Source organism: Tetrao urogallus, assembly GCF_951394365.1.
Source record: "Tetrao urogallus genome assembly, chromosome: 1".
Taxonomy (NCBI): Eukaryota; Metazoa; Chordata; class Aves; order Galliformes; family Phasianidae; genus Tetrao; species Tetrao urogallus.
This window is the reverse complement of record NC_136813.1, coordinates 116454463-116468828: the sequence shown is the minus strand read 5'-3', so window position 1 is coordinate 116468828 and position 14366 is coordinate 116454463. Positions and strand designations below refer to the sequence as shown.

At 46.8% G+C, this 14366-nt stretch overlaps 1 protein-coding gene across 1 annotated transcript; it reads right to left on the bottom strand.

Annotated features, from left to right (window-relative positions):
• Positions 1-10315: 10315 nt before the first annotated feature.
• Positions 10316-13985, bottom strand: LOC306958554 (trypsin I-P1; the record flags this gene model as incomplete). The annotated part of the gene is made up of 5 exons (XM_079550100.1): positions 10316-10465; positions 11498-11634; positions 12266-12519; positions 13066-13231; positions 13946-13985. The coding sequence occupies 5 exons, from the start codon at positions 13983-13985 to the stop codon at positions 10316-10318; spliced, it is 747 nt and encodes a 248-aa protein (XP_079406226.1).
• Positions 13986-14366: the final 381 nt, after the last annotated feature.

Genomic DNA, 14366 nt, shown 5'->3' with positions numbered 1-14366 from the left:
AATATAAGGGTGATATTCCCACTGGATACGAAGCTAAGCGGATAAGCCAGGAATACTTTCGTTTAGATATCATGTCTGTGAAGAAGAACCATTCAGCTACCTATTTCTGTGCCTCAAGTTTGGACACAACACTTCAAAGTCACTTGCTTTCTGTACAAAAACTCCTCTCCAGTACATTAAACTGCTCCATTTCATGATCGGACTTCTGAGAGACATGGAGGGTTGGTGCACATTGGCACTCTAAAGATAGACATTTTCCTTATTGTTAGAGGGCAAGATCAGGAAATCCTCCACAGTATTACGATAAATGTCACTCCCAAATCGTTCTCCTCAGGGCTGCTCTCAAGCCGTTCTTCAACCCTGAACTAAGACCACATGAAAGTGGAGATCACACCACCTCGATGGTAGGGTGGGAAATGTGATCAAATGGAGTGTCAACAAAAATGCAAAGAAGATGAACCAGAAGGAAAGAAGATTCCACCTTGATATTGGTTGATTTGTTCAGCACTAGGAATTAGTATGTTGGTTTAAGAATCAATATATAAGTCCAGCAATAGAAACCAATGAGAGATAGTTCTAAAACTTTCCGTTTCTACTCCAGTGGGTGAACAGTCCTGTTCTCAATAATTTTGCACAGGTGACGTAAGAGATTACTTTTATCTACTGCACCCAATAGGTGCAAGGATATCTTGAATGCCACATGTACTGCTTTAAAAGTTGCACACTCTGGCTTATTAAGCAATGGAAATTTTCCAAACTGGGGAAAGACAGCTGAAAGTTAGTCAGAGGTCTCAGTGATTAAGCTGTTGGTGGAAAATGTGGAAGAAGTAGGTGGCCACGCTAGATGCTGCCGAGCATGCCTAGAGGGACATCAGCACATATGAATGAGTCCTTGAAAAAGAACGAATGTGTGTGCCAGCGTACTGCATATGTATGTCTTAACTGTTTAAATGTAGAACCTGGACTCTGAGCATGTGCTTGCTTGTCAAGTCACCCAGTATGTGTCACGAGGAATAAAGGAATGCCACTTTCTAACACCATGTTGGAGTCAGAGAGTTTTACACCAAGACCCTAATCTGCGATGCCTTTCTTCAGTCTTCCAATAAGCTGTGCAGTGATTAAGACAGTCTCCTTCCTTGGAATTACCTACAGGTGCTGCAGCAGTGCAGTGTTACGGTGATCTGCCATTGTGCATGCAAGCAGCAGTATGGCAAATACAGAATAGCAGGCCCTCACCCTCCGGGCTGAGTACAGTAGCTTCCCCACTGCACCCACATCACAGCTTACATTGAGCATGCACGCTCTTTCTGTAAACCACAGATGCAGTGCAAGCAGAGGAATTCTCACGGAGTCCAATCTCACACTCCTGCCCGCGCCGAGGGAGGATGTATCTTTCTCTTCCCTCACAGTTTTTCTGAGTCACACTTGCTGTCTCCTCAGACTACTTCTTCACCTCTCCCACAAGACTGATGCCCCCTCACCACCTGCACTGACTGTTTACTTCTTCCGCCCAAATGTTTGCAGTCCCTGTGAAGCAAATGCCCTTCCTCTCAGTGTCAAGTACCAGTGCACTTTAATAGTCTCAAAGTGCTTACTGAATGAGACAGCCTGCAGTCAGAGACCCAGCTGTCAGCAGGGGGAAGGTAGAAGGATGGAGGTGCTCTTCTACACTCCTGCAAAGAAGTTGATGACTCTCACACTGAAGCCATTGACAGCCCAGAGCAGGCAGGATGATGAACAAAGCACGAACGTGGCATGAACAGCATAGGGCTGAACAGAGAAGATCCAGCACTGCACTGTGTGTGGTCAGGATCGTTGAAATTTCAGGAACTTAGATGTGGGGCGTAGAAGAAAATAACAAAGCCCTGCTTCTCTGCTTTTTTTTTTTTTTTTTTTTAAATTTTTATTTTTAAATATTACTCTTCTGTGAAGATCTCAGCTGTTTCAAGAGAAAGAGAGGAAAACCCCAAAGCAGCCCTATGCCTTGTCTCAAACTCAGACTCCCATCAGTCCCAGCACGTTCCTGTGCCTGCGCACAGACACACACACACACACACACACACACACACATGTCAAGCCAGCTGTTCAGCGTTTGTGCCACCTTCTACTGTCTGCATTTCACACAATTCCCAGCCAACCGACTGCTTTCTAACTAACTGCTTTCTGGGCGGTCTCACGCTGTCCTGCCCACTCCAACACCATGCATTTCCTCCTTCCTCAATGTTTCCTCCTCACACATCAGAGCTTCTAGGTCAGTGCTGTCACCACAGGCAGATCAGCTGAAGAAGATAAGACTTTGCCCATGTTTCCCTACTGGGTTCTTATGGCCTTCCTGGCTCCTACAGGTAAGTAAATTTTGTTCTCCCTTGAGAAACCTCACTGTTTCCTCTGCTGCTGCTCCAACAGTGCGTTCAGTTGTTGGTAATGCTCCATTCCTCAAGGCTTCCTGGGGAGGATGAGCAATGAATGAGGTAAAATTTTCCTCAGGCTCTTACTCAAAAAACTCTGCAGATCTTCACATCTACTTATTTGTTGTTTTCTGTCACATTTTAATACTTCAGCCAACGGCAGTGAAGTTTGTATAAAAAACCTATATAAACTATTATTAGTAGTATATTTGAATATTTTTCTTTCTCCTGTATGTGTCCTTCAGAGAAATGGGACAGTGTTCCACATGTTGGCATCCCATCTAGTAATTCAAGCATGTGTCTTTCTGTCTCTTTGAACCCATTCCATTCTCACAGTTTTTTCCTTTTCCAGGCTGGGCTCTTCAGCAAACCCCAGACTCAGTTGTCCGACTGGGAGACTCTCTGACTCTGAACTGTTCGCACAAGGAGAGTGGAGTCTGGACCATGTACTGGTACAAGCTGCCAGTGGGGAAGAACGCCACTTTGAGGCTGGTTGTACGTTCAGTGGAGGGTAACAAGGCAGAGTTTGAGGAGGAATTCAAAAGCCGCTTCCAGAGTAGTGGGACTAAGGCGAACTCCTTATCGGTGACAATAGATCATGTCCTACTCAATGACTCAGGCACTTATTTCTGTGCAAAGCAAGATGCACTGTGACACGAAGGCTGGAGCAGCGTAGCGCAAACCCTTCTCCATATGATATTGTTAAACTTGTCAGCATTCACTGAAAAGTAGCCCTGCAGATTGTTTGGATAACGGGAAGAATTGTGTCTTGGTTGAAGTCCTCCAGCAGGATGAGTGGAGCTGGAGGTAGAAGACCTCATTGACAGGCTCCGCTTGACTGAGTGAGCGGTAGTAGACACTGATCACAAGGCTTCCTTTGCTGCCTCAGTCTCTGGCATCACCCATAGGCTTTTGACTTGCTCATGACTATACTTTAGGGATAAGCCTTCACATTCTATTCCTTTCATGATGTAGATAGCAGCACTACCTCCCCTCCTTCCTTGTCTGTCCCTTCTGAACAGCTGGTAGCAGCTGAATAGCCACACTCCAGACATACGAATCATCCCACCAGGTTTCAGTGATGGCAACTATACTGTGGCTTTCTAGTGGCACAACAGATTCCAGCATCTCCTGCTTGTTTCCCAAGCCGTGTGCATTGGTGTAGAGGCACTTCAGCTGGGCAGCCAGCCTTGTCAAGCCCTTGAAGGATAACTCCTTCATTCCTTTCAAGCATTCCCCTTGATTTTCCCCATTGCCAAACGTCAGGCACGTCCCTTCGCAACGGCTTTTTCCGCGATGATTTACCTTTCTGCTGCTGAAATAAAGGGGGTGAAGGAGGTGGTCATACAGCCTCGCTGCGCATGCTCGAAGAGACGTTAGCATGTATTCATGAGTTCTTGGGAAAGAATGAGTATGTATGATGTTTCTGGGAAACGTATTGCACCTGTATGTTTTAACGGTTTAAATGTGGAACCTGAACTCTGAGAGCACATGCTTGATTTGTCAAGCTGGCCGGTACAGATGGTGAGCTAAATTAATGTCACTTTCCAACTCCACAGCAGAGTTAGAGAGTTTTCTTCCCAGACTTTGATAACAAGCAATAGGTAAAACTTTGGTGTGATATCAGCCCGAGCAAAGCACAGTACTTCACGGGCTTCCATATGGGAAATTCCATTCCATCCAGACCCAGTGCAAGCACAGAAAGGGAACAACTTTGTAAGCTACCTTTCCATGGTAAGGTCTACCAGTGAAATGAGTGATGTTCCAACATGTAAGAAGGGAGAGCCCATAAGAACATTTCAACAATTTTGATATCAAGTCTTGAATATCAAATCTAGGAAGTGGAATTTCTTCTTTGCCACAAGAGGCATTGAGACGTGGAGTAGATAGTGGCAGAGGACAGGGACTGTTTCCAAACAACTCTCCTCAACACGCCCAGCCCTCCTAGTCAAGGATGCGCTCTGTGTACAGACAGAAACATGTATTTTCCCCCATCTTCCTTGTCCTCTTCACTCTCCTCCAACATTTTCATCCCTCTGATAACATATGAAAGCGGGTGGATATTTCTGAACCTTCTAAGAGGGGAGTGTGTTCTGTTTTTATGACTTTTTTGTTGTCAGTATCCCACATCATAACATCATGCAAAGCACTGGGAGTTACAGAGTTAATGTTCCAGTTCCGTGGACCACTGTTTCTGGGTGCTTGGTTCTCAGAGGGGGAGGCAAGGAGGCAAATTCCCCAGAGGACTTTGCACCCAGAGGAAGGGAGGTGGAGCTCCTAGGAGCCTCTCTTTAGAATCATAGAATCATAGAATCATAGAATCACTAAGGTTGGAAAAGACCTAAAAGATCACCCAGTCCAACCGTTCACCTATTCCCAATAGCTCCTACTAAACCATGTCCCTCAACGCAACATCCAGTCTTTCCTTGAACACCCCCAGGGTCGGTGATTCCACCACCTCCCTGGGCAGTCCATTCCAGTGCCTGACCACCCTTTCTGAAAAGTAATACTTCCTCATGTCCAGCCTGAATTTCCCCTGGCGTAGCTTGAAACCATTCCCCCTGGTCCTATCACTAATGACACGAGAGAAGAGGCCGACCCCCAGCTCCCTCCCTTCAGGAAGTTATAGAGAGCAATGAGGTCTCCCCTGAGCTCCTCTTCTCCAGGCTGAACATTCCCAGCTCCTTCAGCCTCTCCTCACATGGCCTGTGTTCCAGACCCCTCACCAGCTTCGTTGCCCTTCTTTGAACACGCTCCAGGGCCTCAATATCTTTCTTGCAGTGAGGGGCCCAAAACTGGACACAGTACTCGAGGTGCGGCCTGACGAGTGCTGAATATAGGGGAACAATCACCTCTCTGCTCCTGCTTGCAACACTGTTTCTGATGCAAGCCAGGATGCCATTGGCCTTCTTGGCCACCTGGGCACACTGTCGGCTCATGTTCAGCCGAGCATCAATCAATACCCCCAGGTCCATTTCCTCTACGCAGTCCTCCAGCCACACCGCCCCAAGCCTGTAGCGTCGCCTGGGGTTGTTGTGGCCGAAGTGCAGGACCCGGCATTTGGCCTTGTTGAAACTCATCCCATTGGCTCCAGCCCAGCTCTCCAGCCTGTCCAGATCCCTCTGTAGGGCGTCGCTACCCCCAGGCAGATCCACGCTTCCAGCCAATTTGGTGTCATCTGCGAATTTACTGAGGGTGCACTCGATGCCCTCATCGAGGTCATCTATAAAGATATTGAAGAGGACAGGCCCCAGCACCGACCCCTGCGGAACACCACTCACGACCGGTCGCCAGCTGGATTTGACTCCATTCACCACCACTCTCTGCGCCCGGCCCTCCAGCCAGCTCCTTACCCAGCCAAGAGTGTACCCATCCAAGCCTCTGACTGCCAGCTTCTGCAGGAGAATGCTGTGGGAGACAGTGTCAAAGGCTCTGCTGAAGTCTAGGTAGACCACATCAACAGCCTTTCCTTCATCCACCAGATGGGTCACTAGATCATAGAAGGAGATCAGGTTGGTCAAACAGGACCTGCCCTTCATGAACCCATGCTGGCTAGGCCTGATCCCCCGGTCACCCTGCACATGCCGCATGATCTCCCTCAAGACGATCTGCTCCATAACCTTCCCTGGCACCGAGGTCAGGTTGACAGGCCTGTAGTTCCCCGGATCCTCCTTACGACCTTTCTTGTAAATGGGAGTCACATTGGCAAGCCTCCAGTCTTCTGGCACCTCACCAGTCAACAAGGAGCGCTGACAGATGGTGGAAAGCGGCTCGGCTATCACCTCCGCCAGTTCCCTCAGCACTCTCGGGTGGATCTCATCTGGCCCCATCGACTTGTGACAGTCCAGCTGGAGCAGTAGGTCTCTGACTGTTTCTTTCAGAATCGCAGGGGGGTTAGTGTGCTCCCCGGCCGAGATTACCAGGTCAGAGAGAGGGGTATCCTGAGGATAACTGGTCTGACTTTTAAAGACAGACGTAAAGAAGGCATTCAGAACCTCCGCCTTTTCCTTATCCTCAGTGGTCACATTCCCAGCCTCATCCAGCAAAGAGTGGATATTCTCCTTTGTCCTCCTCTTACTGTTAATGTATTTATAAAAGAGTTTCTTATTCCTTTTCACACCAGCAGCTAGGTTAAATTCAAGCTGGGCTTTTGCCTTTCTGATTTCACCTCTACACATCCTAACAACTTCCCTGTATTCATTTTGAGTGGCCTGTCCCTCTTTCCACAGGCGGTAGATTCTCTTTTTCTCCCGGAGCCTCAGGAATATCTCCCTATTCATCCACGCCGGTCTTCTTCCCCGCCGGCTCATTTTGCAGCTCAGGGGGACTGCCTGCTCCTGCGCCCTTAAGACTTCCTTTTTGAAGAGCAACCAGCTCTCTTGGACCCCTTTGCTTGCTAGGACTGAATGCCAGGGGACTCCCCCTATTAGTCCCCTGAGCAATTCAAAGTCCGCCCTCCTGAAGTCCAAGGTAGCAGTATTACTATTCCCCCTCCAGGCTCCACCGTGAATCACGAAGTCTATCATTTCATGATCACTCTGTCCAAGACAGCCTCCAACCTCCACATCTCCCACCAAACCTTCCCTGTTTGTGAACAGCAGGTCTAGTGGGGCAGTTCCTCTCGTGGGCTCTCCGACCAGCTGTATCAGGAAGTTGTCCTCTACGCATTCCAGAAACCTCCTAGACTGCTTCCTTTGTGCTGTGCTGTACTCCCAGCATACGTCAGGGAAGTTAAAGTCCCCCATGAGGACAAGGGCAGGCGACTGTGCAGCTTGTGCCAGCTGCTTATAGAATACCTCGTCTGTTTCTTCATCTTGATTTGGGGGTCTATAACAGACGCCCACCAGGGTGCCTGTCTTGTCAGCCCTTCCTCTGATCTTTACCCATAGGGATTCAACATTAACGTCCCCAGTCATAATCTCAGTAGCGTAAAAGCATTCCCTAACATAGAGAGCTACACCTCCACCCCGCCTTCCTTGCCTATCTTTCCTGAAGAGTTTATAGCCATCCATTGCAGCACTCCAATCGTGGGAGCAATCCCACCACGTTTCCGTTATGGCTACTAGGTCATAGTTTGCCTGCTGCACAATGGCTTCCAACTCTTCTTGTTTGTTGCCCATGCTGCGTGCATTAGTGTAGACGCACCTCAGCTGAGCCCCTCGCCTCTCACCTAATCCCACTACCACTTCCCCAGGCTTTCTTTGGTCGCTGCAGAGAAGCGCGTGCTGCATTGCTGCTTTTTGCCTGCAGCTTTAGAGTAAGGTCTTTGTTTTGGACACTGTTTCTCTCTCATTTTGTTTGATTTGTTGGCCTCTATTCCAATTGAATTGTGTTCTGTTCTGTTATCTTGCATTCTGATATCATATTTAGTAAACTAACGTTCCTCCTCAGATCGTTGCTGCTGCTCTGTTGTTGGACCCATCTTCTTACCCTTTTCCCTCTGCCAGGGCGTGGGTCCATGGATCCCCTGCCTCATTAGTCATGAGATCGGGCCAGGCTGGCCCATGAACCATTGACACTCTTTTTCTCTTTCCTTCTTTTCTGGGCCTGTGGGCCTGTTGTGGACACAGACAGACCTAGATAATTCCGTGAAGGGAGAAACATGTCTTTGCTTAGAAAGAAGGGGCTACTGTCTGTGTTTAATCAACAGAAATGTAAAATACTTTGATCAAGCAGAGTGTCTTACTTTGTCTGATAATTCAAAACCAATTGCTCCTCATGGAGTACCGGCAAGAGGAGAACTGTTCAGCTTGGTCATAGGTGACCAGATAAGGATAAAAGGATTAAGAGGAGAGTTCTCCAAAAAATCGCAGAAGGTCATGTACGGCCCCTGAACAATCCCATGCAAGAAAAGCTGGTGGGGAACGTAACCAAAAGGGGGATGGATTATCATCATTGTTTAACCTTATTAATATGTAGGTGTTCCTTCTGCATTAGGTACATGCAATATATGGGAATTAAATGTACAAATTCAGTGAAGAAATTTTTGTTATTATCTTTGATTTCTCGAAACCTGGGGTCCATCAAAAGAGGGGTGGCCAGCAGGGACAGGGAGGTGATTGTCCCCCTCTACTCTGCTCTTGTGAGGCCCCATCTGGAGAACTGCATCGAAGTGTGGAGCCCGCAGTACAAAAAAGCTGCTGGAGAGGGTCCAGAGGAGGGCCACGAGGATGATCAGGGGACTGGAGCACCTACCCTATGAGGACAGGCTGAGGGAGCTGGGCTTGTTCAGCCTGGAGAAAAGAAGGCTGCAGGGTGACCTCACTGCAGCCTTTCAATACCTAAAGGGAGCCTACAGAGGGGAGGGGAATCAACTCTTTGAAAGGGTTGATATGTGTAGGACGAGGGGAAATGGATTTAAGTTGAGGGAGGGGAGATTTAGGTTGGACATCAGGGGGAAATTCTTTACCCAGAGAGTGGTGCGGCACTGGAACAGGCTGCCCAGAGAGGTTGTGGATGCCCTGTCCTTGGAGGTGTTCAAGACGAGGATGGATGGGGCCCTGGGCAGCCTGGTTTAGCATTAAACATGGAGGTTGGTGGCCCTACACGTAGCAGGGGGGTTGGAGATTCATGATCCTTGAGGTCCCTTCCAACCCTGGCCATTCTGTGATTCTGTGATTCTATGAAACATTCAACTTTCCAGTACCTGGGCCCAAATTAAAAGAAATATCTCTCTTACGCGTGTGGGAATTGGCTCATTGCACATCAGGTAACAAATTTGCTGTTTGGCTGATAATACCAGGCAAGGCTATGTAAGTCTCCACTCACACTGGCCATGGAGGGAAAACCTGAGACTGCCAGCAGCTCCATGGTAGGAACTCTGTCTCCGGGTACAAACAGACTGAAGGGAAGGATGATTTTTCCGGAAAGAAAGCAAGCCATGAAGGAAGGTGCTGAGAAGGAATTCAACATGGAGTTTCACAGCAGTGGGATACCATGCTATGATCCTGTTTGTATGTTGTACTTTTTCCTGGCTCAGGCACCTATTGCTTATCTAAGAGCAATAAATCGTCAATAAATCATCTGAAAGAGCTAAGCAAAAACCTCTCCATTCGAAAACGGCGTTTGTTCCTTTGTGCCCCACTTTTCTCCTCTCCTTTTCTTCATCTGATTTTTCTCACATTTTTTCCTTCTCTCCATTTCCTTTTCCCCCAAGGAGACAGCTGCACAGCCCATGGGCAACTTTGGCACTTTATTCATGGACTCTCTCGGGGCTGACTGGGGCAGCAGGAATTTAAAACCAAAGCTCAGGAGCATCTCTGTTCTTTTGACTGTTCCAGGAAAACTCAGAAAGCCCAGCATGTCCAACGAGCAAAATGCTATGGAGAGAAGTCCCAGCAATTTAGTAAAATAGCCTTGGTAGGTCACAGTACTGGTACAATAAGAGAACAAGCCCTAGCAAGAGCTTGCCTTCATTCCCCAGGTAGAGCTTCCAGTGATTTTGCAGTAGGAAATGTTCAGTCCTATGACTGTGGGTTGGGGGAGATTGGGAGTGTTTGTTTTGCTGCCAGCTGTTTTCTGTAATACAAGTATGTTGCCTCTGTAGTTCACCACGCTCTTTCAGCTGTTCTACGTGGATGCGTAGCATTGACTTTATGATTATAAAGGGAAAATATCTTCTACTCCAAAATGCTTGTGCATAACTGACTGAAGGACTCCTGAAGTTGAGGCTAAAAATTGTCCCAAGCTTCTTCTAGTTGAGATACACTACAAACATTAGGTAGGTTGATAGACAGTGATATTGGTTGTTTGTGTTCCCCGTGTGATAACCCATGGACGTAATGCGAGGAACTCTGCACAAAGATGGGCTGCCTGAAAATGTTTATTTTTTGTGAAGGTTTGTACATCCAGTTGCAAGGCAGAAGGAAATGAGGGGGAGGAAAAGCAGGTCACGTAAAATGAGCGTCTCAATAGGAAGACATAGTTGATTCAATCCAGGAAATGTAATTGCAAACCTTAGTGTAAACACCGGGATAACCTCTTTGTGCACATCCATAACCCCAGGAAACAATACCCTGCAGCTGACCATTGCAGACTACTGGGCCACCGGAATCCCCCTGTGCAGATAAAGATACAGATGCTCAGCAAATGCTATCGGCATCAGCAATAAGCCATATTTCCCAGAAATCACTGAGATTCTAGAGAGAGACTTTTTCTCACAAAGATGATTTCTGCTTACAATTCTACACCTGATGCTAACATGCCGTACTTTTAAAGCATCACAGACAGCGGTAAGTTACTTAGTTTTCATGGCTGCCGTTCTTGGCAGATGCTCACGAAACTCTTCTTGCTCATGATTCTGCAAAACTTTTCCACAGAATCAGGCAAATACAGCAAGCAGAGCAATTGCCAGGTGTGTGCATTTTCCAAATTTCCTGGATATTGGTACAGTGATGTTTTATTCTCATCAAATCCGATCCTAACATGTGCATCCTAGGCTACAGCCTCTGTGACTATTGCTTATTCTCCGGTGCAGCACTTCTCCATTTTCAGTAGCCCAAAGTGCAAGAGCTAGCACACTCTGCACGTGGAGAATTGGGGCAGAGGCATTCCACATCTTAAATAAATAAGGATAAATAGAGATCAACTGAGTGGGAAAATTGCCAACTGTATGGAAATTGTTGAGTCATGGCCCGAATCACTGATTGAGCACCTGGGGAAAGGACCCGGTCAGCCCTGGAAGCACAGGTGAAGGCAATTCAGCTGTGCAACTGGAAGGGATGGAGCCTGGCTGCACCTCTCTTAGACCTCATTTAAGGGCTGACTGCCACTGGGAAGGGTCTCTTCCTGGAGATCCCTCCTTGGTGGAGCTTTCCCCTGCCAACGTAGACTCTTCTGACGTGGGTGAGCACTCTTTTTCCCTTGCTTCATAGCAGTTCTCAATTGTGCCTGTTCTTTCGTCATCACATCTGTCCCTTTGTACTGAGCTGTCCAAGTGCCATAGCAATTCAATGAGCGACCTCTACACTAAGCCTTCATCGCTAGTTAAAGAAATGGTTTCAAACATGCCATTGAGTATTTCTAACATGATACCATCCTCTATTAGGAGAAGACAGGAAAGGTGCAGATTGGAGAGGCAGCTGTTTTACCTGGCAGGAGTCTTTCCCTCCATTCAGGTATCCAACACACATCATGTTACTAGTAATTTCACCAGGGTAAGCACTGCTGCACTGGCTTGAGGAGAGTATAGGGGCTTCCAGACACTGCAAGACATCTGGATACAGAGCTACAAGAAAACAGAGAGAAATTATTGATGGCGTATCTGATTTAATTTCAGAGCCTGGGAAAGTCTCCTTTCTTAACAGAAAAGTCATTGCCGGACACCCTGTTTTAGCAGTCCTCGTTTTTCTTCTGTGCTGAAATTCCATTTGTTTAGATGAAACAGATCCTACTCGCGGGCCCTCTGTTCTACCCTGCATCGAAAAGTCATCAGCTGGCAGATTTAGAACAAAGAACTACTCTGACAGTACACACGGTGAAGAAATCTTGGGTCTCAGGCAAAGTACCTTCTGCTCTGGTGCAGGTTTGTGTTGGTCAGACAATTAGACACTGGTCTCCACCTACGCTTCTGACCACTGGTGGAAAAGAGTGGACATCTTAGTGAAGGGCACTTGGATGACTTCAATGGTTCCATCTTCACAAAACAGAACAAGATTGAAAATCTTGAAGTCTTGCCATCAGAGCAGCTAACTGATTGCTGTCCTACATGGACTGATCATTCAGAATCGTTCTCCAAAAAGACTGCTTGCTGTGCAGCACTTCTCTGTTCTTTACCCTGTGCTGTTTGGACTTAACTGTGAGATCTTAGACCATCTCCAGGGTGCTCAGGACACTGTACATTCCCACCCAGCACTTACTGCCACTGCTGAGTGTGTTGCCCCATCCAGAGATCAGGCATGTTGTTCCAGCAGACGGACAGCTGGTAGGCAGAGAAACTGTGCTGACATAGGAGTTGAGTGTGGCTGCTTTGGACAGTTTGATGAGCATGATATCGTTGTTCAGTGTGTAGGAATTGTAGCTAGAGTGGCGGATGATTTTAGATGCGCTGATGGTCTGCTCGCTGCCGTCTTGGCTTGCCAGGTTGTATTCCCCAAGTTTCACTTGAATGGAACTGGAAAAAGGAAGGAATGTCACTTACTTTACTGCCACTGACATCGCGGTTGTGAGAAAGCTGCCTATCGCTGTGTGTCTTGACAGTATTTTCATGCTGGGTTCTTTTCTTGTCCTGCAACAAATTCTAGGGATCTACGCTGAGATCTTATTTCCAGTGCTGGTGGTGAATTTATGAGGGATTGTGTAGTGGCCAGTACAAACATCCTGGAAGACAAACTGCTACCAGCATGAGAGCATTCCTCTTCCTATTCTACTGCAATTCAGCTTTAACAAATTAATGCAGCTTCTAGGAGACCGCGCACATTACTTGCTGGATTACCGTGTTGTCATTTCAGAAGGTACTCTGCATTCAGAGAAGCGTTTGCAGAAGGGGAAAACCACTCGTACTGCATCAGCCCACCTTTCTGAATGACCCACTCATTCCTCAGTTGTCTTCTGTGAGAACTGAGTTATTTAGAAGTTTGGATCTCATAGCTGTACATTCCTGTTAAAAGTGAAACTGGAGAAAAAAGGTAGATTATGGAACGTATATTTTTGCACTCACGACTTGTAGCAGTGAGCAGCTGACAGCACCCATTGGCTGCTGATGAGAGAACCTCCACAGAAGTGATATCCAGAATTCAGAGACACCTGGTAGGGTGCAGCGCTCCTTCCACAGGTGTAGCCTCCCACAATCTTGTCATCATCCCCATCGCTGACGGGGAAGGCGACTGCAAAATAAGAGATAGCATGCGTTAACATCTGGCATAAGGAACTCGGTGGCCCTATGACTGAGCAAAACATCTTGCGGATGGGTTCTGGTTCTAAACAAAAGCACGCAACAGCAGTTATGGTCAACTCTAACACGCATTTGTTGGCTTCTCCCTAAAATAAGCTGATTGAATTTAGATTGGCAGCCCGTCTATTTGCGTCTAAAGCCCTGGATGCTATTTCTCAGGCTGAACTTCATAGTATGGAAACGTTCTTATTGGATAAGATAAAAGGTTTCTCTGTCCCAAGATCTTGTCTGTAGAAGCAGACAATGAAAGTACAACACAAGACTGCAGCGGTATTTCCTTACAGCTCTCTCCCATGATCAGAGAATTTGCAGTAGCTTCAGGACTTCCTGGTAAGAGGTACTTTGTAATGCATCTTCAGTGGAAGAGTCGTGAATTTATACAATGTATACAGTTGTTTTTGTTTTTGTTTTCAACCTATGTAAGCACTTTAGTGTTCCCCGGTCAAGAACCATGGTGGCATGCACGTCTTGTGAAAGAAGTTATTCTGGATGGACAGTTAGTAGTCAAAAGAGGTAGAAGCATTCTGCCTTAAGCCTTTTGCAAATGTAAACTCGACTTCACTTCCTCGTGACAGACTGTGCTACAGGTTTCCTCAGAAGTAAGTTTCATTTTAAATTACGCAAGTAGAAGTAAAAATGTACTCACCAGCCACACCAACAAAGGTGACAAACAGTAAGTATTTCATGATCATGACACAGCCTCGATCCCAGACTGGTGGACTGGCAACGGGAGCTGCTAGAAATATGGTTTCTGAAACGGCTTATCTTCAACCCAAGGTTTTGCCCAGGGAAAAAAAAACAGTGGAAAACTTGAAGATCCAAACGTAGGCATTAGAAGGTACTGATAGTAATTACAAATAACATAACAGTTAATCATAAGCCTTTCATAAGATATAGAGTTCTCTTTAATTATTTCAAAGAAAAACTTTCCAAACAAAGAAACGTTTGCGTTTTGGAAGACGAGTGTTTCCTTGCAGCATTTGCTCACAGTAACCCTTTGAGATCTCTCTGCTGGTGTCATTTTTAGGAAAGCAGGCTTTATTGTATGTAGTGGATTGAAAGATATC